This window comes from Oenanthe melanoleuca, chromosome 20 (assembly GCF_029582105.1).
Source record: "Oenanthe melanoleuca isolate GR-GAL-2019-014 chromosome 20, OMel1.0, whole genome shotgun sequence".
NCBI lineage: Eukaryota > Metazoa > Chordata > Aves > Passeriformes > Muscicapidae > Oenanthe > Oenanthe melanoleuca.
Window position 1 is genome coordinate 5779171 of NC_079353.1, and position 25050 is coordinate 5804220.

The 25050-nt window shown below is 49.6% G+C and overlaps 1 protein-coding gene across 7 annotated transcripts; it reads left to right on the plus strand.

Annotated features, from left to right (window-relative positions):
• Positions 1 to 7040: 7040 nt before the first annotated feature.
• LOC130261457 (DEP domain-containing mTOR-interacting protein-like) lies at positions 7041 to 24302 on the plus strand. Of its 7 annotated transcripts, none has more exons than XM_056507710.1 (9): positions 7041 to 8091; positions 14044 to 14222; positions 17735 to 17858; positions 19416 to 19594; positions 20190 to 20375; positions 20723 to 20863; positions 21137 to 21207; positions 22783 to 22887; positions 24026 to 24302. In XM_056507710.1, the coding sequence occupies exons 1-9, from the start codon at positions 8006 to 8008 to the stop codon at positions 24149 to 24151; spliced, it is 1197 nt and encodes a 398-aa protein (XP_056363685.1). In that variant the 5' UTR covers positions 7041 to 8005; the 3' UTR covers positions 24152 to 24302. The 7 variants fall into 7 exon arrangements, with proteins under 7 accessions (XP_056363685.1, XP_056363683.1, XP_056363684.1 ...); XM_056507708.1 differs by having other exon boundaries at positions 7155 to 8091; positions 17708 to 17858; XM_056507709.1 differs by having other exon boundaries at positions 7200 to 8091; positions 17711 to 17858.
• The last annotated feature ends 748 nt before the right edge of the window (positions 24303 to 25050 follow it).

A 25050-nucleotide genomic window follows, 5' to 3' on the forward strand; every position in this document is an offset into this window, starting at 1 on the left:
GCCATCTGAGCAGCCTTTGGCCTCAGGAGCTTCACCATCACCCCCCCAAACTCCACAGCTCAGCTCAGTACACAGGGACCCCCTGAGGCTCTGCAGCTCCCCACTGCTTTGGCAGAGGTTTGCAGGATGCAGCCATGGGGTGGAAACTGAAAATCCCATCAGGAAAACGAGCTGGGGCTGTGTTGTCCTGTTGGGAAGCTCTGGCAGGGCTGCAGTGTGATCATTCCTGGGCTGTTCAGTCACTGATTTGCAGGAGCCAGGAGAGGCTGCCTGGCTGTGTCAGTTCCAGACATTTGTGCTCTGTCAGCAAGAAGCTGCATCTCCTCAGGAAGGCAGGAAAAGAAAGGTCAGCTCCTCTGAGCAAGGTGCTGATGTTTGCTTTAGGTGAGATGAAACCATCCTGGCTTTTTATCCTCAAATGCTACTTTGCCTCCAATCTGAATTTCACCTGATGGCAACATTCAAGCTGGCTAAAAACAGAAGAGATTTAAAAAATACTGAAAAGATCTCCAGGAGAAGCCTCCTTGTACTTGCAGTTGCTGAGAATGAGTGGGAGAGACCGAATCTCTGGCAGGGCTGGCTGCAAGGACTGCCAAGAACAGTCGTGTTGTACCTCACCAGGACTGTGACCACTGCTCAAGCAGGAAAATCCAGTGCTATCAGCTCTGCTCACTGTGGAAACCAGTTCTCATCTTGCCCTCTAAGCCCTGCCAAAGTGTGCTCCCTCGGAGAGGCTGCTCAGCTTTGTGGGGCTGGTGAATTTTACAATAAATCAGCTTCTGCCAGCAAAGGCAGAAAGGCTGGAGTGTGTCTTTTATGAAAAAAATTTCACCACTTCTGACTGAGAAGTGCTGCAGCTTAGTATCAGCAGTTCTGCACTGGGTTCCTCATCTTGCCTTCAATGGAAGGGTGTTTTACTTTCTAGGGCAAAAACCACTTGTATATACATTTTTTTCCCTACTCTGCTGACAGAGATGGTTAATATATGTAAATTGATGTGCCAGCCTATATAAAGGCTGTTGTGATCAAGGTCAAACCAGGAATTTTCTTCCTTACAGAGCCTCTTCTGTGTATTGTTGTTGCATTGAAGCTTGATACCATTCAAGAGGGAATTGCTGTTTTAATTGTGTGTTCACAAATTGCCTATTGACTCCAGCCATCAGCTGTCACGTTTGGGGAGCAGCTCAATGCTCTGGACTTGAATTAAAATCTCATCTGCCCAGCCAAGTGAGGCTGCCCAGTGTTACTGCAGGACTGGCAAGAAGAGATAGAATCTGAAGCTGAGGCTGCTGCAACTCTCTTAAACTTCTTGCCCACACCAAGGTGTGTCTCTAAGCTGGTCCCAGACCTTGGGAGGCAGCACAAAGCATATCAGAGAAGTGGAATAAATACTCCTTGTGTAATCTAGGCTGCTGGTGAGATCCCAGCTTGTCAAATTAAAGCTCTGCAGAAGAGACTCACCCATTCCCACGTCTGTTAAATGCCTGTCCTCTCTTTGATGGTGGTTGGGAAGGGCTTTGTACCATGGCTCAAGGCCACCCAAACCCTCTCTTGCACTGAGGAAGGACTGGGGCAGCACCAGCTCACACAGAGGATGCTGATCTAGTGCAGGTGTCCCTGCCCTGCAGCAGGGGTTGGAACTAGATGACCTTGAAGGTCCTTTCCAGCCCAAAGTGATTGTAGGGTTCTGTGATGATTCTCCTTTCAGAGCTGCTGGCAGATCTTCCCTTGTCACGTCACCTTCCTTCCTCTAGAGGGGATTGTGTCCCTGGGCATGGATGGCTCTGAGGGAGCCCTACCTGAGCTCTGAGTAGCTGCATGCAGGGGTGGAAACGTGTTCTGCTCATGGACCTGCTTATCCACAGCCCCATCCTGTCCTCTGCCTGGGACTTTCTTGCTGCATTAAGCCAGCGGGGAAAATTCCTGTCCTCAAACCACACACGTTCTCCTGTGATTTTATATTTGCTGCCTTGGGATTCCAGCTCTCCCTTCTCTGCCAGAGTGCACCAGGCTGCATGGAGGCAGTTTAAAGCTCAGGCTGTGACAAATACCAAATACCAGGGCTTTGTTATCCCTGTTAGCCTGGCCCTTGCTGTTAAACCAGTGTCAGAGCCCTTTCTTTCTGACAAGGAGGAGCAGAGCTGGGACAGGCTGTCTCTCACTCTCACAATACAGGCTGGCACAGCAATAGCCAACAGCTCTTTTTGATGGACCACAGATCATGATTCTTATGGATCAATGGATCATGATAGGATTACACTTCCCCTGCCACGAGTGGCTCCTTTGCCTGTCCTCAGTCCAGGCTAATTGTGTTGTAATTAGCACATTCCCATCACAGCAGGAGCCTGGAGACTTGCCCACCTCTGAAGCTTGAGCATTCCTTCTCTGAGAGAAATGTGGGTTTAGATTTGGCCATGGCATGGCCCTGACCCAGGTCAGGGTGTCCAGACCATGGGAAGCTCTGAGTGCAGCTCTGAGTCTGCTCCTCCCTGAATCACAGAATCACCTGGACTGGAAAGACCCCCAAGATCCAGTTCTGAGAGGTGTCTGTGGAGCTGGTGCCTCTCAGAGATGTCCCAGAGCAGGGACAAGGAAGTCTCTGTGTCCCTGTGTCAGTGGTCTGCAACACCTAATTGATCTTTAAAAACACCTTGAGAAGAGGGGGAATGAGGGAGAAGAGGGGGAATTAAACTCCTCTGCCCTGAAGTCTCACACCCACACACTGGTATGGAGCTAACAGCTAAGGACTATTGACTGTTTGAAATGTTTCCTCTGATGTTGAGGAATGGGGAAGTGGAGGTGACAGAGGTTCCTTGTCTTGTGTAAGAGCATTTCTTTTGTTGTCATTTATTCTTTGTCAGTTTTCTTCTTTCCCGATGAAAACTTTTATTAGTTCATAAAGAAGCTGAGTACTTGATGGTGTTTTCATTAAAGCTGCAGGTAGGTCCTGAAGCTATGCAACCATAGGAGAATTTAATTTTTCAGTGGGATTTTTTTGGTTTGTTTTTTTTCAAGCTAAAGTTCTATCCCTTGTAGTTCTGGAGAATCAGGACTGAGCTGTATTTGTTTACAATAAATGAGGGTAATAAAGATCCCCTATTTGTTACTTTGAAGCCAAACAAATTATTTTGTCTTGCATTTGATTGCTTGGGGTTAGCAGCCTCTCTTTCCTGTGGAAAGAAGCAACATATTGCTCAGACATCCAAATTTTCTTTTCTGGAACAAAATGAAGGACACTCAATGACAGGAGAACTCCAGCTCAGATTTATAACTGGCTAATGAGAAATTGCTGAATAACGAGTTTGTTTTCTGCCACTAGATGGAAATAAATCTTCCCAGTTTTCCCTGAGAGCAGTGCTGTGCACTCCCAGCCCAGCAGTGGAGGATGCTCCAGGGTGCAATGTGCTTCCCTGGTGCACAGCAGCCTCCAGCTGGCTGTAATGGCCCCAGGACCATTCCTGGCTGCTGTGGAGGAAGGATCTCCATGCAAGATGCCCCAGGATTGCTGGTGTGCTGTTCCCAGTGGAGGATGCACGGTGGCCCCAGTGTTTGCTGTGGCACTGACACCAATGAGTGAAGCACAAATAGCCCTGGGGTGGCCTGTGACCTTTACTGCTGGATAAAAACAACTTTTCCCAAAGCAGCAGGGAGGGGCTGGCTCCAAACAATGCTGGGCTCCAGCCCAGGTGAGCACACCTTGCTGGGGACAAGGACTTGCCTCCAGGGAAATGCTCAGTGGCAAGGACAGCACCATGTCAGCTGGCCTGGGGAAAGCCAGAGGAACACAGCCCTGCAAATCAGGGATTTTGTTGTGGTGATGTTGGCAGTGAAATCCTTTTAAAATGTTTATGGGGTTTTTTTTTTGCTTAAGCTAAATTAAATTTGGTGTGTGGGGTGAGCAGTGCTGGCTGGCATCAGGTGTGCCAGCTCCTAGCAGGAAAAATCTGAATCTGTCTCTTGCCAGACTCTGCTCCCCTGCACAGGAGATTTCTCCAGCTCTCTGCTTGAAATGCAGAGCCTGAATTGCCACAGAGAAGACAAAATTTAAGCAAAGGATTAAGGCAAACTTCGCAGCCAGTGACAAGGACGGCTGTGACAGCTCCTGGTGTCCTCTGTGCTCACTCCTGGCAAGATTTACAAACAGATTTTTGATCTTTTTACAGCTTTTCAAAACAAACTCATCTGATTTCTTCCTGTCTTTTCCTCAGCCCTGCTAGGGAAGAAAGAAGGAAACAACAACAAAAAAAAATCATAGGGTGCTGAACCTTCAATTTGATGTAATGAAGTTGGGAGCTGAAAACAAAGACATTTGGCTGTACCTAGAGGTGCTTCTATCTTTTCTGAACACTTAATTAGTCAAACCACTTCCTAATCTATTGAAACAGAAAATTCAGACACTGCAGTTCCTCTGGAGAGGAAACCTAGGTGAAGGGACTCTGCACATTCATTGTAGATTGGACTCTGAAGCCATGCTGTGGAAAGCACTTTCCATCTCTAGATCAAGCTGATGACTAATTCAACCTAATTAATCCCTGAATGGATGGGGAGCAAGGGAGACTTATTCAGGGATTGTTTTTCCCAACCCTGAAATTCTGTCACCTCCAGGATGGAGTTAGCAGCAGCTTGCTGGGTGTATGCCCTGTATTCCCTTCAAAAAAGGGAACAAAATGCTTTGGGGAAAGCCACTGCTGAGGTTAAATAGGAGCTTGGTGCTGTGAGCTGGGGCTGTGGTTTAACATCCATTTTCTCCTGAATTTCCATTAAATGTCAGTGTAAGAACCCTGAGGCTGTGACATTCAGAGTGTTGATCTGATGGAGAACAGAAATTCTTCCAGGCCTGGATCCTTGCTCTGGTGTGGACCAGTAGCAGAGATCAGGGAAAGAGGAGAAGCAATTGTGAGTGAACTCTCCACTAATGTGTTCTTACAGCTTCCATCACTGAAAACAGAAGTAATCATCTGGATTTCCATGTTCAATACCAGGACCTGTCCTGCATTAATTTACCTAATTACTTTTTAAAATTTATTTAGATTTTGAGGCTCAACATCCAGTATTCATAATTTGCCCAATTTAATTTCATGCAGCTGAAGAGGGAAAACCCTCCTCTCAAGGAGTTTTCTCAAGGCTGCTGACTCATTTCACCAGCTTGGCCCTGGTCCTTGTTGGGAAAACAGTCACTCCAGTCACCTCCTGCAGGTTCACAGTGGTGCTCTGTCCTCTCAGGAGGAGTTTTAATCCATCTCCCAGCCCATCATCCTCACAGGCAGCTTTCCAAGCACAGTCCATCCTCAGCAGCCCCACATATCTCTGGCTGCTGTGCCCTCACTCTGCTCCTTGACTGTTTCCCAGGCTTGAGATGGGGAGATAATATATTTTTAGTCACTTCTCTTCCTTTTTTGTGCATCTTAAGTAGAAACATTAATGTCTAACTTAAAGGGCACATTTTACAAAGTTATTTATGGAAGAAAGAACCTTTTTTTCCTCTGTGTTTTTCATGGAAGAAGCTGGCAAGAGCTGAAATCCTTTACCTTATTACTGTAAAGCACTCTCAGGATTGGAACTGAGTATTTTAAATTATTTTTTTTTAAATTTTTAAATTTTTTATATTTGTTTAAGGAAGATAGTTATTACCCAATGGTTGAAGTTAGTTATTATCCAATGGTTGAAGATAGTTTTTATCCAATGGTTGAAGTTAGTTATTATCCAATGATTAAAAGAGCAGCAGTTTCTCCACAGCTGAAGCAGCACAGTGAGCAATGGGATGGGCAGATGTGGGGAGCTCTCCCCACTGTGTCCCTGGTAGGAATGAAGGATGCTGCAGCAGGGCAGGGACAAGCCCAGCCTGCCCTGGGAGCAGCCCAAAGGCTCTTTAGGCTTTAGCTGAGCCTGGCATGGACACCCTGGGGCTGCAGGAGCACAAGGGGAGCCTGTTCTGCCTTTAGGGGCTGGAGAGAGGGACAGGGGCAGAGCTGCTCTGGGACAGCCCAGACAGAGCAGCCTTGTTGGCACAGCCTTGTTGGCACAGCCTGGTTGGCACAGCCCATCCTGCTGCTCCTGGTGTTTGCCTTGGACAGCAGCACCAGCAGTGAGGTTTGTCCAGCCCCCCTGGTTACCTGGGCTGCTCCTGCAGCAGCACAGAGCCAGCTCCAGCTGCAGTGCTGCCCTCACCTGTGCCTCCTGCTCCTTCTGGCCACACCATGCTGCTCCTCCCCAATCCCCAATCCACGTGGTTGGATTTAGCAGCATTTATGGGATGGGGGAATGTAAGCCTGGAAGTCTGTGCTGATGGAGACAGTGGCAAAGTCAATGCTTGCTGATGAATTACTGCTACAGAGGAGCTAATTAAAGACAGCATTTAGTTAATTGATTTATTAGACTTTAAATTGAAGCAGAACCTCTTAGCTGATAACATTTCCTTCCCTGCCTCACACCCATCTTCTCCACACTCTCTTTTGGGAAGTTTCTTTTGTGTTTCTGAGGTTTGTTCCCCTATGCCAGGCAGTATTTTTCACTCCTGATTTAACTGTTGGAAGTGTGATAGCACAGCAACCCGACAGTAGTGATGGGTGTAATTAACCCTCTCCACATCCCAGTTCCTCTGCCTTTTACTTTGTTGGTCACTGTCACTTTTGGGTCAGCTCTGGCCTTGCAGAAAGCTCCTCAGGTAATGGGAATGATGAGCAGTGGCTGAGGCAGGTGCCAGTGCCTGGAGGCAGATTTTAGAGCTGGTACCAGTGCCAGCTTGGCACCGGCAGAGCTCAGATCACCAGGGCCAGATCTTGCTATTCCCAGCCTGTGCTTCTCCATCCACCCTCTCCTGCACAGGGGGAGGGCTCAGGCTGCTCTGATCCCCCTTTTAGCAGGATTGGCCGTGCTGTTGGACCCATCCCAATCCGTGGAAAGGCAGAGAGTCCTCAGGGAGGAAGATGGGAACAAGGCACAGGGCTTGGGCTGGGGAATGGCACATCTTGAACCCCTGCAGGAAAGTTACCGGGTGAGGAAGGAGCTGCTGGGTCCATCCTCCAGCCCGTGTGTGCCCCGGGCAGAGGGGACACTGTCCCAGCCCGCTGGGAGCATCCCGGCCGCTCTCCCGGCCCCGGGCCAGCAGCCGGCTCGGATTGCAGCAGACTCCTCCTCCGGCAGCCCAGGAGAGGCGTGGAGAGAGAGCCAGCAGCTCCGGACAGCCTCACCTGCACCGCGCCAGCGGGGGACTGCGGGGACAGGTTTGACAGCGAGGGACAGAACGGGACAGCAGGGACAGCAGGGACAGAACGGGACAGCAGGGACAGCGGGGACAGCAAGGGACAGCAAGGGACAGCAGGGACAGCAGGGACAGCGAGGGACAGAACGGGACAGAACGGGACAGCAGGGGACAGAACGGGACAGAACGGGACAGCGGGGACAGCAGGGACAGAGCGGGACAGCAAGGACAGCAGGGACAGCAAGGGACAGCACGGGACAGAGCGGGACAGAGCGGGACAGCAGGGACAGCAAGGGACAGCAAGGGACAGCAGGGACAGCAGGGACAGCAAGGGACAGCAAGGGACAGCAGGGACAGCAAGGGACAGCGAGGGACAGCAGGGACAGCAGGGACAGCAGGGACAGCAAGGGACAGAACGGGACAGAACGGGACAGAGCGGGACAGCAGGGACAGAGCGGGACAGAGCGGGACAGCAGGGACAGCAAGGGACAGAGCGGGACAGAGCGGGACAGCAGGGACAGCAAGGGACAGCAAGGGACAGCAAGGGACAGCAAGGGACAGAGCGGGACAGAGCGGGACAGAGCGGGACAGAGCGGGACAGCAGGGACAGCAGGGACAGCGGGGACAGCGAGGGACAGCACGGGACAGCAAGGGACAGCAGGGACAGCAAGGGACAGAGCGGGACAGCAGGGACAGCAAGGGACAGCAGGGACAGCAAGGGACAGAGCCGGACAGCACAGGACCAGCATCCTCCCGAGCCGCATCCCCCGAGCCGCATCCCATGGGCAGCATCGCCAGCCCGGCATGGAGAGCCTGAGCAGCAGCCTCAAGAAGAAAGCCACGGAGCACCACTACAGGGCTGAGGTGATGATTGCTGGAGAGCAGCTGAGGTAGGAGCTCCTGGGGTTCTTCTGCAGCCCGGGGCTCTGGGCTGTACCCGTTAGCAGCAGGCTCCAAGGTTTATCCCCCTCTCCAGTACCTGCTGATCCTCCCTTCACCCACCAAAGAGTGCTGAACCACGTCCTCCCCTGTTACACCTTGGCTGCTGCTCCTCTCTGGCAGCTCCCACCCTTCAGCCCCAGGTACCAGGGCACTGACGGGTGAGGTTAGATGGCATCAGATTTCTTTGTGCCTTTCCACCTTCCCCAAACTATGGGGAATGATGTTGTGGCACTGAGCGGCCCCACAAGGTCCCTGACCCCTGGCTGGATGAGGACAGCAGCATTTTTGGGGATGTTCACACTTTCAGGGGGACTTGGAAGGGCATTCCAGGGGTGCCACATGCCTGAACTGGATCTTTGCTTTCCTCAAAGTCTCTTTTGGGAACTTCTACTGGTTTGTAGTCCCAGTTCTTCAGCAGCTTCTCTTTTCTTCTTATGAAGACAGAAATCCATTCTCCTCTGCAATGTGTGGCTGAGAAAACTTGTTCCTTGTGTATCTGGGGTCAGAACCCCCTCCTTGCTTCCAAGCAAGGACTGTGGATTTCCTAGCTCCAGAGCTGAGTTTGCTTGTTTGTATCTGGAGCCATTCTGGTTTGTTTTGAAATGTGGGTGGAAAATAGGAAATACATCCTTGATAATCTAAATAGTCCAGAGCCTGAGTATGCTGTCATCAGATCCCTAAAATTAGCTTGGTGTAGATACATTGCCCATTCTTAGTGAGCATTGTTAGCTTTAGCTTTATTATTTGTTCTGTATCAAGGATTGATAATTTCCAGATAAGGATTGGGGCCCCATCTTGAAAATACAGCTAAGGGACAGAGCAGATTTATTCATATTTATATTTCCAATATTTTACTCATCTGGAGTGACTGAGGTTTAAGTTGAGCCCCGAGGCCAAAGGAAGGGATCAGATATTCAGAGAGAAAATAAAATAATCAAGGTGTGTATTAAAACCATGTTCCATATGTGGGGGGTGATGGGAATTCTCTATACCTGTTGCAGGACAGGAGCAGATCAGACCCTGGACCATCTGGTGATTGTGACTGTAGGCACGGGAAGGGAATCCAGTAAATTTTTTATTGGGAACAGAACTCTTCCAGTACACTGTTCACTGGGCTAAAGTTAAATAGAAACCCCAAAGTTTATGTACTTTTGGGGACATGCATCCTTTTTTCCTTCTTCTTTTTTCCCCCCATAGCTTCAGTGCCTTGAAGTTTCCTGGTTTAGGGAGCTCCCAAAATCTGAGAGCTCACAAGGAGGGAGAGGAGGGTCCTTTTGCTGGGGCTGGGCACACAGCAGTTGCATTCTTTTGCTTTGGTCTGGGCAGGAGCCTGTTCCCAGTGCAGAAGGATGGGAAGGAGCTGTTGGTGTAAAACCTGGGGAGGAGGATGAGGAGATGGACCCAGCCTGGAGCTGGGCTGCTCCTTCCACTGAACCTCTGGCTGGAAGGAGAATTGAGTGGGGCAGAACACACAGAGTTTGAATTTCTCTCTTGTGTTCTGGGGATCTCACAGCCTGGCAGGTCAGGAGTCATGGCATGGATCTTCTGGGACCTGGATAGCTGGTGGGGAGCACTGGGGAAACTGAGGCAGAGAGGCTGGTGATGTGTCAGACCACAGCAGATGGACAGGGCTAAATGTCCACCTTGTCCTCCCCTGCTGCTCCCCAGATGTGGAACACAGGGGCAGGGAAAGGAGCCTTGCAGCTGCCCTGGCTCAGTGAACCTCCATCAGCAAATAAATGCTGCTGTATCCACATGAAACATCAAACATTTGTTTTTCCCTGCTCCCCGCTTCCTGCCCTGCCTCCCCACTATTACATTAAATCAAACAAACCTTTGCTCCATCTTTACAGATCTTTGGCTTCCCAGCAAGTTTGCAAAATCCCTCAGAGTTTGGTTTGGCCAGAGGGGTGAGTCTGTTCAGTGTCAGGATGTGTTTCCCAGCCAGCAATAGCTGCACAAGTGAGGGCTGGAGGAATGCTCTGTGTGGAAGGCTGGGAATGAAGAGTCTGAAGGAATCAGTGGGGCATTGGCCACTGTGGGTTGGTTTGCCAGGGTCCCTCTGCTTCAGCAGCTGCCCAGTCCAGGGAGGGAGAAAAATAACTTTATATTTGGAGCCTCTCTCCACTAGAAAGACAAAAATCAAATTTTCACTGGTGTTTTGGCCTGAGTGTGACAGAGCTGCTGGCTCAGGCTCGTTCCTCATGTCTGCTGTCATTCCTCTTGTGTCAGACACATGATGAGACTCACATCAGCTTCACTGGGCGTTGTGTATTCCTGGGTGGCATTCTGTGAGAGAGGCCCAATTAGTCACTTCTAATTGCAGCAAATGGCTGATCTGCACGGAGAGGTTCTGGAGCAGCTTCCTTGCTTTGCATTTACACCCTGCTGTAATCAGAGTTCCTCAAGTATGGACAAGCCCTGGTGCACTCAGGTCTGGGTATTCCCATGGTCATGAGAAGCAGCTGTGCTCTAATAGCTCTGTTAAGCTGCATTAATCACTCCCAAACAGAAAATATGCTCATTAAATTTATATCTTGCACAGAAAAAGCGAGAGGAGAAGGAAGCTTTTTTCCTACAAAGAATAAAATTGCAGTTTCTGCCACTGTCCAAAACTTTCAGGGTGGTGTTTTATTTGAATTCTCAAACTGCAATGCTGTTAAGTAAAGTGCTCATACTTTGGTGCTCTGGAAATTTGGCTCACTAAAGGTGTGTGCCTGAATGTGCCAAGATTTGTGTTCTTGCCCAAAAGTCATTTGTCTGCAGGAAGTTTGGTGCTTCTCTGTTGGACTTGGGTCTCTTGTGGTGAAATCTTCCTTGAGGAATCATGGGGCACTGCTTGATGTAACAGTGAACCTTATTCAAAGAACTGGAAAAGCTAATTATTAAATTTCTAGCACTGGTGAAAGGGAGGACTGGGAATTATGCTTGCATCTGCTGGGATTTGAGATTTAAGTCTTCCTATACTTATATTTAAATACAAAGAAAATAAAACATCTCAGTACCACTGTGGGATGTCACAGCTGTGCAAAACCCTCCTTTGTCCCTGATTTTTCAGACTGGGGGTGGTGCAAACTGGGGTTTGCTGAGTCTTTTTCCTGAATGTGCCTCTCCAGCAGCAGCAGCTCTGCAGAAATGCTCCTGTGTCCGTTGCTGCCTTTTAGTGAGCACTTGGTGGTTTGTTGTTTTGGTAGGGGTTTATTTGTGGTTTTTGTTTGTTTGTTCCTGTGAAGATAGGAACAGAAAAGATCTTTTGGCTGATGCATCTTTCCAAGGCCACTCATTTGTGCTTGGCTGCTGTGGGAATGTGAACTGGAATGAATATCCTTGAAAGATCCACCTTGTCATTGGAGATGCTCAAGGTCGGTTTACATGGGAGGTGAGGGAGAGGTTATTCCTCTTCTGTCTGGATGTCCCTTTCAACAAGGTTACCCAGGATGAATAATGATGGCTTTGTAGTGACCTTGACAAAGAAACAATTTGCTTACCCAACACAACCTACCCAAAGCAAACGCACGTGGAGGCTCTGCCTGCCAAGCCAGGAGTGTTTCATAAGAGCCCATCTCATGTTCCAGCAAGTGTTTCATCCTGACCTTATTCTGCCTTTTTTAAAAAATCCTTTTGAACAACTAGTATGTCCACAGGGTGGATTTTGCCATTTGGAAAACTCATAATATTGCATATTATTATATATATCCCCAATCCTTTTTATCTGGAAGAATGAATAAAACCCGCTCATGGTTTCACCAGCTTTGTTTTTGTAACATCACACAAGAGATGTTACATCCTGTGGCTGAAGGACAAAGTTTGTCTCTTCAGGGTTGACAGGAAGCAGTAAACAAGAGGAAAGTGAAAAGTCCACAAGGACACTCCAGTCGAGCCTCTTCCTCTGCCCTGGGTCTGCAGGACAGAGGGGAAACTCCTCACAGACTTAAAACAGAATTAAAGGTCCAAAAAGCTGCCCCAGAGGTGCAGAAACACCACAATCCTGTGCTGGCAATTGCTCCAAATCAAATATTTTCAGAATATTGTTAAATTTTTAAATCTTAGGTAGGCCTTATCAGCATTGCTTGCTAAAAATATTTTTAAAAAATTTTTCATCTTCAAAATCTGAGCTTTTTTTTTTTTTTTTTTTTTCTCTATTCTGAAACATAATTTTAAAAAGGGAATAAAATAGGGGAAATAGTGTTCACCCAACCAGTTTCTATTCAGGCCTTGTGTGATTGTGGTCTATGTGTTATTGTATGTACAGGGAGTGTGTGTGAGTGTAAATATATATAGATATATTATTTATAGAGTCCTGCAGACTCTTGATGGCAGCAGAGCACTCCTGGAACATTTCATATCTTTACCAAACATTCCTCTAAAGTGCCTTCCCACTTGCTGATTGTGAAGGAGAGAGAACATAAAAATTGGCAGTGTCTGCCCCCATAGCAGTCACTGCTGTGACAGTGGACAGTGAAACAAAGGGAAAAGACAAAAACTAAAAAAGCAAGGCAGCTGTCTGTGGACTGTTCTTTCTGGGTAAAATCCATCTGCAGAATGAGGATCACATGTGGGAATCAGCTTCCAGGTAAAGAGTGAAATACTGGATATAGACTCAGGATTTGAGGGGGTCTGTGCAAGGCAAGGCCAGGAGCTGGTTCTGCATGAGTCTTTAGTTTAGTATTTTAATTAGCAGAAAGGTCTGAAAACTTCTCTCAACTTGTCAGCATTAATTGCAATAATCAGTGACTAACTATTCCTCTAACAAAATGTTTTATGGTAAAACTTTTAGGAACTTTGTATTTATAAATCCTACAATATAAGATAATCCATTATTTGCTGATAGTTTTTTAGGGTATTTAAACTTCTTTTGAGTCCTGAAGTGTTGTCCAACAGGCATAACTTTTCCAAAAAGAACAAAAGAACTTGAGGCATGAAATAATGAAAGGCTGCAGTGTTTAATTCCTTAGTAAAACTCACTGGCCTGGGGCAAAACTGGGAATTGCAATGAATAATTTGAAGCTAAAACCATCCTGGAGTTACAGAGATGTTTAATTAATATCTCCCCTCAGAGCCTGCTGCACACACTGGGCATTTTCCAGCAGTGGTGTTTTGGGAACGGCCGTGGCTACAGGGCAGAAGTTTGGCCCCTGGACAGATCTCCTGCCAAACTGGGCTGGCTTTGGCTGGAGCACAGAGGAACTCTGTGCCCTGTGGCTCCTTCTGCTGTTAAGGTCCTTTAAAAGTCAAAGCTGTGCTCACCTGAGCAACTTTCCCCCATGTATCTTTCCATCAGGGCTGCAGACCAGCCAGAACATCAGGAGTGGTGTTGTTTGGGTAAACTCTGTCCCAGTCAATCCCAGCTGGAAGCAGAAAATGTCAGTGCTGTTGTTCACTGTGGCTTAGTGGGTGCATGGATTGGGGACTGCTGGGATCCACCTGGCACTCTTTGCTTGGACAGAAGAAAGGAGGGCTCCTGTTACTGCTCCCACCTGGAGTCATGAGCAAGGCTCTGTGCTTTATTCCTGTTTTTGTGGTCATGGGGAAGGAGAACTAGACACAGAATCATAGATAACAAATACATGTACTGCTATTTGTTTTTTCTGACCCCCTTCACCCCCTTTGGTTGGCTGCTGTGGGTTTTAGAGGCTTGTTTAGAATGAAAAGACAGCTATGGGTCAGACTAGGTCTGCTCAGGCACCCTGAGTGGTGGCAGGAGGACAGGAGGGGATGGGGGAGAGCTCCCTGGAACTGGCTGGTGCAGCCTGGCCCTGCCAAGGGGTTTGGTGGTATTTGCCAGTCCCTGGCTGCTTGGCACCATCCCAGCACATCCAGGGTGATCTCCCCAGGCTGGACCAGCACAGCCCAACTGCCCTGAGAGCCCAGCTGTGCTCAGGGGCTGCCTTTGCCCCCAGGCTCCGTCTGCACGATGGGAAGCTGGTGAAGGACAGGAGGTACCACCTGAGGACCTACCCCAACTGCTTCGTGGCCAAGGAGCTCACGGACTGGCTGGTGGAGCACAAGGAGGCGCCCGACCGCGAGACCGCCATCCGCCTGCTGCAGAAACTGATGGACCACTACATCATCCACCACGGTGTGTGCCAGCCTGCCACTGCCCCGTGTGCCTGCCACCCGTGTGTGCCTGACACCCTGTGTGCCTGCATCACCCCCTGTGTGCCTGCCACTGCCCCGTGTGCCTGCCACCCGTGTGTGCCTGACACCTGCCCCTGTGTGCCTGACACCCCCGTGTGCCTGCATCACCTCCTGTGTGCCTGACACCTGCCCCTGTGTGCCTGACACCCCTGTGTGCCTGACACCCCCTGTGTGCCTGACACCCCTGTGTGCCTGCATCATCTCCTGTGTGCCTGACACCCCTGTGTCCCTGCTCACCCCTCTCACCCCTCTGTCCCTGCTCAGCCTCTGTGTCCCTGCCCACCCCTGTGTCACTGCTCACCCCTGTCCCTGCTCACCTCTGTCCCTGCTCACCCCTGTGTCCCTGCTCACCTCTGTCCCTGCTCACCCCTGTGTCACTGCTCACCCCTGTCCCTGCTCACCCCTGTGTCCCTGCTCACCCCTGTGTCCCTGCTCCCCCTGTGTTCCTGCTCACCCCTGTCCCTGCTCACCCCTGTGTCCCTGCTCACCCCTGTGTTCCTGCTCACCCCTGTCCCTGCTCACCCCTGTGTCCCTGCTCACCCCTGTCCCTGCTCACCCCTGTCCCTGCCCACCCCTGTGTCCCTGCCACCCCCTGTGTCCCCCAGCCCAGCACCCAGGAGCCTGGCCAGGTCCCAGTGTGCCCCCCTGCCATGGGTCAGGGCTCCTGCAGAGGCTGGATCTGCTTTTTTCTGGGGGATGTGCCAGCTCCCTGCCCACCAGAGAAGGGGCTTGGGCTCTGCACTGGTAAAATGATGTCTAAAGTGTCTCTTCTTTGGAAGCCAGCTCTGTCACACCTGACCTGTGTTCCTGTACCCAGCCAGGTGGATGTTTGTGCAGCAGCTGTCACAAGAAGTGGAGGCTGAATTACAGCATGGCTTCACATCTGCAGGAAAATTCATTCTCTTGCCATAAGACCCCAGTACTCCTTAGTTTTCCCCATGATGGGACAAATAGGGCTGTGGAGTTCCACATCACTCCAAGGAAAATTTAATCTGGCACTTGTGAACCTGGAGATGAAGGAATTCTGCTTTCCTTGGGGTTTAAGTGTGTGCTGCTGTTACAAAGGCTTGTCTGTGGAACCTAATTAAAAAAATTTTAAAAGGAAGGGGAAGAAAAAAAGGAAGCATTGAGAAAAAGCAGTTTGATGCTCAAGCCCAGCTCTTAGTAGTATTCAGGTTTTTTTCTTTTTAAAATTTCTTTGGAACTTCAGTAGTTTTGGTCACATAATGAGCTCTGTGCTGCAGAGAAAGGTCCAGCCCTTGGTCCCAGTATAACAGGAGAAAACAAGTTGTGCTTCAGATGGGCAAAAAGCAATTCCTGTCCATGTGGTTTTCAGGCCCAGGCAGAAAGAGAACCCCAGACTGTCAGACAGCCCTGGACACCTCTGCCATGGGTGGGAAGGCTCTGGCTAAGCTGGGCTGTCACATGAGGATGTAGCTGAGGAGGCAGAGCAGATGATCACCAAACCAAACCACACCAAACCAAACCCTCTCCTCCCCCTGCTTCTCTGGGGTCCAAAAATAGCTGCCTTTGACCACTGCAATGCAAACACTCCCTGTTGCCATCTGCTACTTGCTGAGGGTAATGCCCTTTACATTAAACTGCCTTGAACAAAAATAAACTGCTGCTGGGCTTTATCACAAAAAGCTGAGGCAGGGAGTTCTCAGTTAACCATTAACACTTACACCTGATTATTTTTCCATCTCTCCAACTGACAGTTTCAAATAAATCCATTAGTTAATTAAACCAGTGTAGTGCTAGGTACCAGCACTATTTTGATTGCATATTAAGGCATGTCCCTCCTGCTCCTGTGACAATTCCTGGCAGGACACAGAAGTTGAATTTCCAGGTTGCCTTGTGTCCATTAATTTTGTTAGTCCTGTGGAAAGGGGGCTGCCAGCTCATGCAGCCCAGTGCTGGTGCTTGGCAATTGTCTGGCTGAAGTGTTTGCCCTCATCTCCCCTGGCACCCAGATAATTATCTCATGAAGATCATTGAGCTGCCTCTGAACTGTCTGCTGTGCTTTGGGCTTTGGTTCTATTACACACTGGAAACACATCAAAACTGGTGTTTAAATAGGAAAACTGCTTTGGTTTTCTGTGGCCACAGTCCTGTAGGGTTTTTTTTTGTTCTATTCCTGGTTGCAATGGCTTTGGAATTGTTGCTCCTTGGAGCTGCAGACTTTCACTGCTAAAACAATTTTCTCATCCTGCCCTCGTGCTCAGTGAGTCACAGGCTGCAGAGTCCTGATTGCATCTCAGACAGCTGCTCTGCAGGAATGATGATCCTGAGATAATCTGACAAGTTTTGGCATTTTGCTGCTCACCTGAAGGAGAATGTGGTTTTGCCTGTCTGCTCAGAAGGATGAAAAGTGTTAAAATTTTCACAAGAAGTATCTTGAATCTTTTGAATTTCACTCTAGTGAATGAAGTTACTTTAGTGAGGAAACATTTGTGGTTTTTCTTTTTCCTTTTTTCTTTGTTTTCCAGGCATATTCTTTATTCTAGTGTTTGTTTTCTTTTTGTTGCTTGGGTTTGGTTTTTTTATCACTTACATTTATTCTTCTTCCTTCACATGGGTGGAGCTGAAGGCAGGCTGACTGTTAAGAGCTGAACTATGATTTTTGGACTAGGTTTTTTTGTCTTTGTTTTAGTTTTTGTTTGCTTTTTTTTTTTTTTTTTTTGTACTTGTATTCTAGGAGTCTGTTTCAGGCAGGTTTATCTCAAATATTTATTTAAATATTTGGTAGCCCAAATATTTACCTGATAAAGGTTACATGAGCTATAAAGCCATTTGCAGACTGTGTGCCCATCCCCAAGCTGCATCCCAGGCTTTTCATACAGATTTAATTACTCCTGTTATATTGCACCTGGCTCTGAAGGAAATTTTCTCTTGAGATCAGTTTGCCATGCAAATTAATTGGGCAGGGTTGACACAAAATGATGTAGAAAAGTTTGTGCCATTTAAAATTTTTTTAGCTTATGAACATTTTTGACAGATGTGATTTTATGGGAGTTTGAGTGGAGTGTGGCTTTTTTCCTCTGTACTCTAAGTCTGCTTACATGTGGCTGTAGCTTTTTTAAAAAAGTTAATTGAGGCAGTTCTGTTCATCCTCTTTTAGTCTAAATCTGAACATTAACACTTAAAAGAAAAAAAAAAAAAAAGGAAGCCATGTTTTTTCAAATGAATATTTTAGTGTCTGGTGCAAAATGTTGGTTGTGTTACCCCTCTCCAGCTTTTCCAAGGTCTGTACATTGGGATTGACCTCTCCCACCAGCATGAGCTTCAGGTATTCCTGAGCAGGCAATTTTTGGGGACTGAGGTTGTTCACGGGACAAGGGGCACAGGGAAGGTAATGACATGAAGCCCTCACAGCTTTCATCCTGCAGACAACACCCAGCTGAGCGTGAGCCCGCGTGTCCCCAGCAGTGACAGCCCTGCCCTGTGTTGCAGTGTGTGACGAGCACTCGGATTACAAGGACGCCAAGCTGCTCTACCGCTTCCGCAAGGACGACGGCACCTTCCCCCTCAGCAAGGACGTCAAGGTGTTCCTGCGGGGACAGAGCCTCTACGAGAAGTGAGTGAGTCCCCTGGCTCTGGGCCACTGGGGCAGGGCCAGCTGGCAGCCACAGCTCTGCTTTGCCTCTCTGCATCCCTGCTGTCCCACTGGGGAATGCTGCTTGGTGAGCCTGGCACCGCTGCAGGACAGCCAGAGTGCTGGGGAGGGGACAGGAGATTGATATCAACCCATGGACAGGACAGCCAGAGTGCTGGGGAGGGACAGGAGATTGATATCAACCCATGGACAGGACAGCCAGAGTGCTGGGGAGGGACAGGAGATTGATATCAACCCATGGACAGGACAGCCAGAGTGCTGGGGAGGGACAGGAGATTTACTGTGAACCCATGGACAGGACAGCCAGAGTGCTGGGGAGGGACAGGAGATTTACTGTGAACCCATGGACAGGACAGCCAGAGTGCTGGGGAGGGACAGGAGATTTACTGGGAACCCATGGACAGGACAGCCAGAGTGTTGGGGATGGGACAGGAGATTGATATCAACCCATGGACAGGACAGCCAGAGTGCTGGGGAGGAACAGGAGATTGATATGAACCCATGGACAGGACAGCCAGAGTGCTGGGGAGGGGACAGGAGTTTTACTGTGAACCCATGAGTTACTGTACATGGACATACACGAACTCAAGGGCTCCAGCCCACGCGCAGGATCTGGGGTCTGGTACAGGGAGGGTCAGTCTGGGTGCTCCTGGGATGAACAATCCAGTGGCCATTCCCAGCACTCTTCCAGCCTCCTTGTGGGAGGTGTTTCCACCAGTACCAGGACTTCTGTCCCACCAAAGTCAGCAAGGTATGGGACTTTCAGGACCCTCGTGGGCCTGGGTCCCTGCCTCTTGTTTATCCTGTGTGCAAAATTTGTAATGGAAAAGATTATTCCCTTTTCCAGAGAGTAGAGAAAACTCCTTCCACCTCCAAGAGTTTTGTTTTCTTTGTGTTGATGGCTTCTGGTTCTAAATCCAGGCCATTGTCCCAGTTTAAGCCCAGCCCACTCTGTGGACCCGTTTCCTTTAACAGCCTTTTCCCGGCTCCCACCCTGGCAGGGGAGTCCCAACGTGCCCTGAAGGCGAGTCCCCCATGGGGGCGGGCGGTGATTTTGGGGTGTCGCTGCCCCTGTGCCCCCGTGCATCCCTTGTGCTCTGCTCTTGGTCCGCAGCGGTGGCCGAGGGATGTGCGAGCATCCCGCAGGCTGCTGGCTGAGCCGGCTGCACCCTCTCGTGGAGACGCTGGATTCAGCTCTCGGTGCTGCCAGGGGAGCACCCGCTGACTGGAACCCACCTCACCCTTGCCTTTGGACTGCCTGCCTTGCGTCAGCCACGCTTGCTTGGCTTTCCCTGTGATCTTTAGCTGAGATCACAGCCCGGCTGGGGTTTGGCTGGAGCTGCCGCCTCGCTGTGATGAAGATTTGCAGCTCGGCGCTCTCCCTCCCTGCCCGCTGCTGTGTGAGTGCTGTGGCTGCGGGGCTTTGCCCACTTCCCCACCCTGCTCCCCCGGCTGCGCTCCGTGGGGACTGCCAGGGACGTCTGGCATCACGGGAGCCTTGTCCCACCTCTGTGCCAGGCTGGTGAGCGTGGAGGAGTCCATCCTGAAGGTGAGGGAGGAGAACTCGGTGAAGTACCAGAGGGCTTTCCTGGGCTCCGAGATGATCGACTGGCTGGTTCAGGAGGGAGAAGTGGAGAACAGGCAGGAGGCGGTGGAGCTGGGACGGGCACTGCTGGAGCACGGCATCATTCAGCATGGTGAGCCAGGCTCTGGCTGGAGCTGGGCTGGGAAGGGATGAGCGTGGCTGTGCGAGGAACAAATCCTCATTCATGCCATGCAACAAGTGCTGGTCAAGTGCCCACTTGGAGATGGCAATGCAGCCTTTTAGTTCTATGTTTGGAGCTGGTGACCTTTGAAACTGGAGCAATCTTTTACCATCCACAAAGGCTTTGAGATGAAATCTGAGCTCTTGCTCTTCAGTTCTTCAAAGCCACCGGCCACAGGGCTGGGCTGCACCCCTGGGTTTGGAGGGCTGGGGCATGAGGATGTAATGTTTAGCTCCTCTTGGCTGGAGATCACATCCATCTGCTATAATTAAACTTCCAATTTGGAAGGCAGGGAGTCCTCTGAGTGCCGTGGGACAGGGGCAGATGGAGGGCTGTGACACTGAGTGTACCCTGGGGGATGGCACCTCTTTGGGGGTGGCCCTGCTGTGCAGGCAGCATTCCCAAACAGGCAGAAATCTGCAGTAGAGCACAGGGGCATTAACAGCAATTCATGAGGGTCCCTCAGGAGATTTGTGACATATGTTTCCACCCCTCAGGCTCTCCCTCCTCCCCTGTTCTCTCCTAGTCTCCAACCGGCATCACTTCTTTGACAGTGACATCCTCTACCACTTCTGGACCAACTTCCGCCGGCGGCGGCGGCTGCCGGAGCTGCTCAATGAGAACTGCTGCCGCGCCCTGCCCGAGAGCCCCGACAGCCCCTTCTGCCTCCGCAAGCTCAACCCAGAGCCGGGCAACACCAGCTTCCTCTCTGGTAACGCGGCTCTGGAGGCGAGGGTGACATCAGCAGGGTACCCCAGGGTACCCCAGCAGAGTCTGAGCTTGCTCTGGGCATCCCATGAAGTGAACACCCGTCCCACTGGTTTGTGGTGCATGTCACAATGCACTGACAGTCCCTAGCACAGCCCCCTGTCCCAGGAAAACAGCTTAGCATCAGATCAGCTCTTGACCTTTCTTTGGAGCTGGTTTTACTCTTTCTAGGCTCAAATGTCCTCTTCAGTGTACACATACCTTTCAAGTGCAGGTCAGCCTTGATGGGAAGTATGTTATTTTAAATCACTCTGTTTTTTCATAGGAAAAATTTTTCTGTGCCTCTTTCAGTCCAGACCAACAAGGAGATCAAAGTTGTCTCAGCAGTTCGAAGGAGCAGCATCACTTCCCTCTCTGGAAACTCCAATGCCTACTTCACTGCTCCTCCTACCTTGGTATTCCCTCCTGTGCCTGAGTGCAACCCCAAATCAGGTCTGAGCTTCTGCATTCCCTGTTGTTATATGGGAGACTTCTATTCCTTCAGGGCATGGGCTCAAGACCCATCTAGAGGAGAGGGTCAGCCTCACCTCTGCATCTTGGTTTGGAGAGTTGTGCATGTGTCTGGATAACACAGAGGTTTCTGTCTGCAGGAACCATGGTTCTAACATCTGCTTTGCAGCCCGGGGTAACCCCCAGGCTGCCTTGTTATGCACTTTACTGTACAAACCCCTTGATTCTGATAGAATCTGTCACCTTCTGCTCTAGTGTTAAAGAGACCTGTCACCAACGAAGAGCTGCTGTCCCCTGGGGCCCCCTATGTCAAGAAAACGCTGACTGTGAGTGACCACTGGGAATGGCTTTGCTAATCCAGCTCCCTGCCTGCTCTCTGGTGGTTTTCTGTTGGCTGCTCTGACCTCTCTATGCTAAAGCTTTGACTGCATGTCACATCATTGTGGCTTTTGGTGGGTGACTCCCTAGGGATCAATGTCTTCACATGGGAAATGTGCTCAGCCCCTCTGAGAGTTTAATGCATATCAATCAGATAGATTAAGAAAGAAAATGTTTCTTGGCCAGCAAAAATCTCCCATTTTGGAGTTTTTTGCCATTGGTGAGGCCCTGGCACAGGTGCCCAGAGAAGCTGTGGCTGCCCCATCCCTGAAAGTGTCCAAGACCAGGTTGGACAGGGCTTGGAGCAACCTGGGATAGTGGAAGGTGTCCCTGCTCCTGGCAGGAGTGTGGAATGAGGTGATCTTCAAGGCCCTTTCCAATCCAACCCATTCTAATATTCTGTGATTTCTGTTCCATCCAGCTCCTTGCAAACTGCAGAATCAGTAAGTCCTGTGACACTTGGGACTGTGACACTCACCCTCTGTCACATGGCTTTAGGCACAGCTCTATGCATCTTTCAGGTCCCTCTGCAGATCAGGGGTATTGATTTGATCCATCAGCACCTGCTGGAGCTGCACTGAATGGGGGAACATCCAAGGGCCACTCTTGCCTTCCATATGTGGGGCTTTTTGCATGGACAAATCTCCAGGATGCTGCAAACAACCCAAGTCTGGGGCTTTTGCTTTTTAAATTATTTCTAAAGCTGTAGGACTGGTCAAGGCAGGGCTGGGTGGAAATGTTACAGGACAGCTCCTGCTCTGTGGATCCTATTGCACTTGGTTATTTTTGTGTCCCATCCCTTCACTGCCCACCTCTGACAGGGGCAAACTCACAGAGAGCAGTGCAGGAAGTGTGAGAGCTGCCTGGCCGTGCTGGTTTGGCACCAGGAGCTGTGGATCAGGTTCCCCAATGAAGTGTGCTGCAGAAAGTGGTGGGAAGGAGCAAGAAAAATCAAGCTGGTGATTAGCATGGCACGTCTGGGGACGTGCTGTTCATTCTCCTGAACGCTCTTGCCCTGCCCTTCAACTCTGCCAGCCTGGGCCTTTCACGGCTCATTTCCCCCTGCTTAGCTCTGCAGTTGCTGTTATTTATTTATATGGGTGATGTGCAAAGTCCCTTGGGAATTCCTTTTCTCTTTTGGGCACTTCAGAGGGCCGCAGTGTCACAGCAAACTGCTCTGGCAGGCTGACACTGGCACGGGGCAAGGCAAGAGCAGCCCCTTCCCCAGGAAGTGCTCTGCTGTGCCAAGGAAAAGGCTCTGTGTGTGCTATGGGAATGCTCTCAAGCATGCTGGTGGTGCATGCCTTGCACTTCAGCTTGATGCTGCCTGTGACAGGCTGACAGGGAATTAATCAGAAACAGCTTTGCAGGGAGCAGTTAATCAGTTCTGCATCTCACCTGGTGCACGGCCCTTTCTGTCACAATAGGTTTGGATCATGAGCTCTCTGTCTCTCCAGGAACTGCTGCACATCCTCTCTCCAGCCCATTATGTGATTTTTAACCCCCTTTTGTTTTCCTTGCAGATTGTGGGGGATGCAGTGGGCTGGGGGTTCGTGGTTCGAGGGGGAAGACCTTGCCACATCCAGGCAGTGGACCCAGGAGGACCTGCTGCTGCTGCAGGCATGAAGGTACTTCTTCCTTAAACAGGAGACAGGATTTGTGTCCTGCTTGAGCTTTTTGGGCTGAACACATCCTCCATGGTATTCCCACCTCCTGCCCTGGGGATCAGACTGATGGAATGGGCACATGGAGCTCTGGGAGGGTGGAGAGAGGAATGTTCTCTGCAGGCAGAGTGCCCTGTGCATGGTGGCAGAGTGGAGGATTTGCCTTTTCCAAGTTTTCCAAGGCAGCACAGGGGCTGTGGGCAGCTAAAACTCAAAAACTATCAAAAGAAAACCATCCCTGTGCCAGAACTTGGAAGTGTCAAAACTATGTGAACTACTAAAAACAAAGCAGAGAATTCCCACCTCAGTTCCAGTGACTTTATATAACCCCAGGGAGGCAGGGGACCAGCAGAGGTTTGTCCTGAATCTCACAATTCCTGAAATGCTCAGCTCCTGAGCATTTTGTTTCCCTGCTATTGGCAATGGACTTCTGCCTGGAGCTGTTTTCCATATAATGATAATATTAAATAATATTAAATTGATGGCTTGATTCGATTCATCAAGTAACTTCCAGTATTTCCAGCTCAGGAGAAATGAACTTAGAGCTTGAAACTCACTTTAGGCCTAGGCATGTGAGTTTGGTGTGAAATCTTAGGCATGAATGAAAGAAGTGTTGAGTTTCCCAGTTCCCTACAGAAAGCCCAGAAGCAAGGGAGTAATTTCTAAAAGCTGCTATAAGTCTAAAGTCACATGAATATTTGAAATAATGGGATTCTTCAGAGGCAGAGTGTGACTCCTTGTTTGCTTCAGGCAGGATTGGAAGGGGATGGATGAATTTGTTTAATTTACTCAAGAGCCCAGTTAATTTCTCCTTACCTAATCTCATTTACCACCAAATTGCTGGATGTTAATATTGTGCTTCATTTCCATCTGTGAAATGAGCCACTGCTCCTAAATGAGTCTTTTTTCCCTCTGTGAGCTCACAGCCTAAATCCCTTTGCTCCCATTTGTATGACACAGCGATCACAGCACTGTGATTATTGGTGTAGCTATAGAGTGGTGATGCTTGAGTGTTTCCAGGATTTTGACACAAGTTACTTGCATCACAGCCCCTGGTTCCAGTTAATCCCAGGCTGTGGGACCTGTCCCTCCTCTCTTGCAGGTGTGCCAGTTTGTTTTCTCAGTGAATGGGGTGTATGTTCTGCATCTGGACTATCAGACCATCAGCAGCCTCATCATGACAGGACCACGGACTCTGGTGATGGAAGTCATGGAAGCCATTGAATGAGCCAAGGGTCTCATCCCACTGCTGTTGGGAAGGCAGGACTCTCCACTTGGCAGGGATGGACTGTGGGGAGGGACCAAGCTCGACCATTCACTGTGATGTCTCACCCAGGCATTTTGATGTATTTTCAAATAAATACATTCTAATGGACAAATCTTGGATTTTTCTGCCCTTGAAATATTTGTCCTGCTCTTAGAATGTCTAAGCTCTTGCAGCTCCTTTTTGTTGCCAGTGTGAGAATTCAGCACTCAATGAGCCCCACCTTGGAGCAAGCCCTTCACCAGCCAGGCTGTGAGGCAGGTGGCAAAGCTGGTAAGCAGCAAGAAGTTTATACCAAGTGAGTCTGTCTGAGCTGCCCTGAGCTGTCTGTGCACTCTTGTGAGAACACAATGTGCTCTCCAGATGGCCCCCATAAGCTGTGCCACTGGCTCTGTCAAGAAAATAAGGAAATGAATACAGGAATGTGTGCTCCTTGTAAAGTCTAAGGCTCCTGCTACTTTCCTGGCTTAGCCACGTTCACAGCCAGGGCTGGTTGCTGTTCCCAGCTGTTTCTTGAAAAGGTGACACTTCCATGATTGTGCTTTTTGTGTTCTCACCCCTTAATAATGCCTAATTTCATTAATCAGCTTCACCTCAGCAAGGAGGCAGGCAGAGATCCCCAACATCATAGGCTGCTACCAACCTTGGGGGGCAGTGGGTAAAGGAGGGACCAAAACCAGACAGTGCCCTAAAGGAAATGTGTCCTAATCTGAATCTGGGTCTGGGAAGGAGCAAAAATGGGTGAAAACCACCAAAATCCAGCCCCTGTCCTCTGCTGCTTGCAGCATGGCTGTATTTGCAGCCAGTGCAAAATATTCCTTGCAAACTATTCTTAAAGTGAACTAAATATAGAGACACAGGTA

Coding starts and splice junctions, on each gene's coding strand:
- LOC130261457 (XM_056507711.1), top strand. CDS start 9,812: ATGTGGAACACAGGGGCAGGGAAAGGAGCCTTGCAGCTGCCCTGGCTC. Junction 10,054..14,043: donor AGTTTGGTTTGGCCAGAGGG/GTGAGTCTGTTC, acceptor CTTTGCCCCCAG/GCTCCGTCTGCACGATGGGA. Junction 17,859..19,415: donor GGACAGAGCCTCTACGAGAA/GTGAGTGAGTCC, acceptor CCTCTGTGCCAG/GCTGGTGAGCGTGGAGGAGT.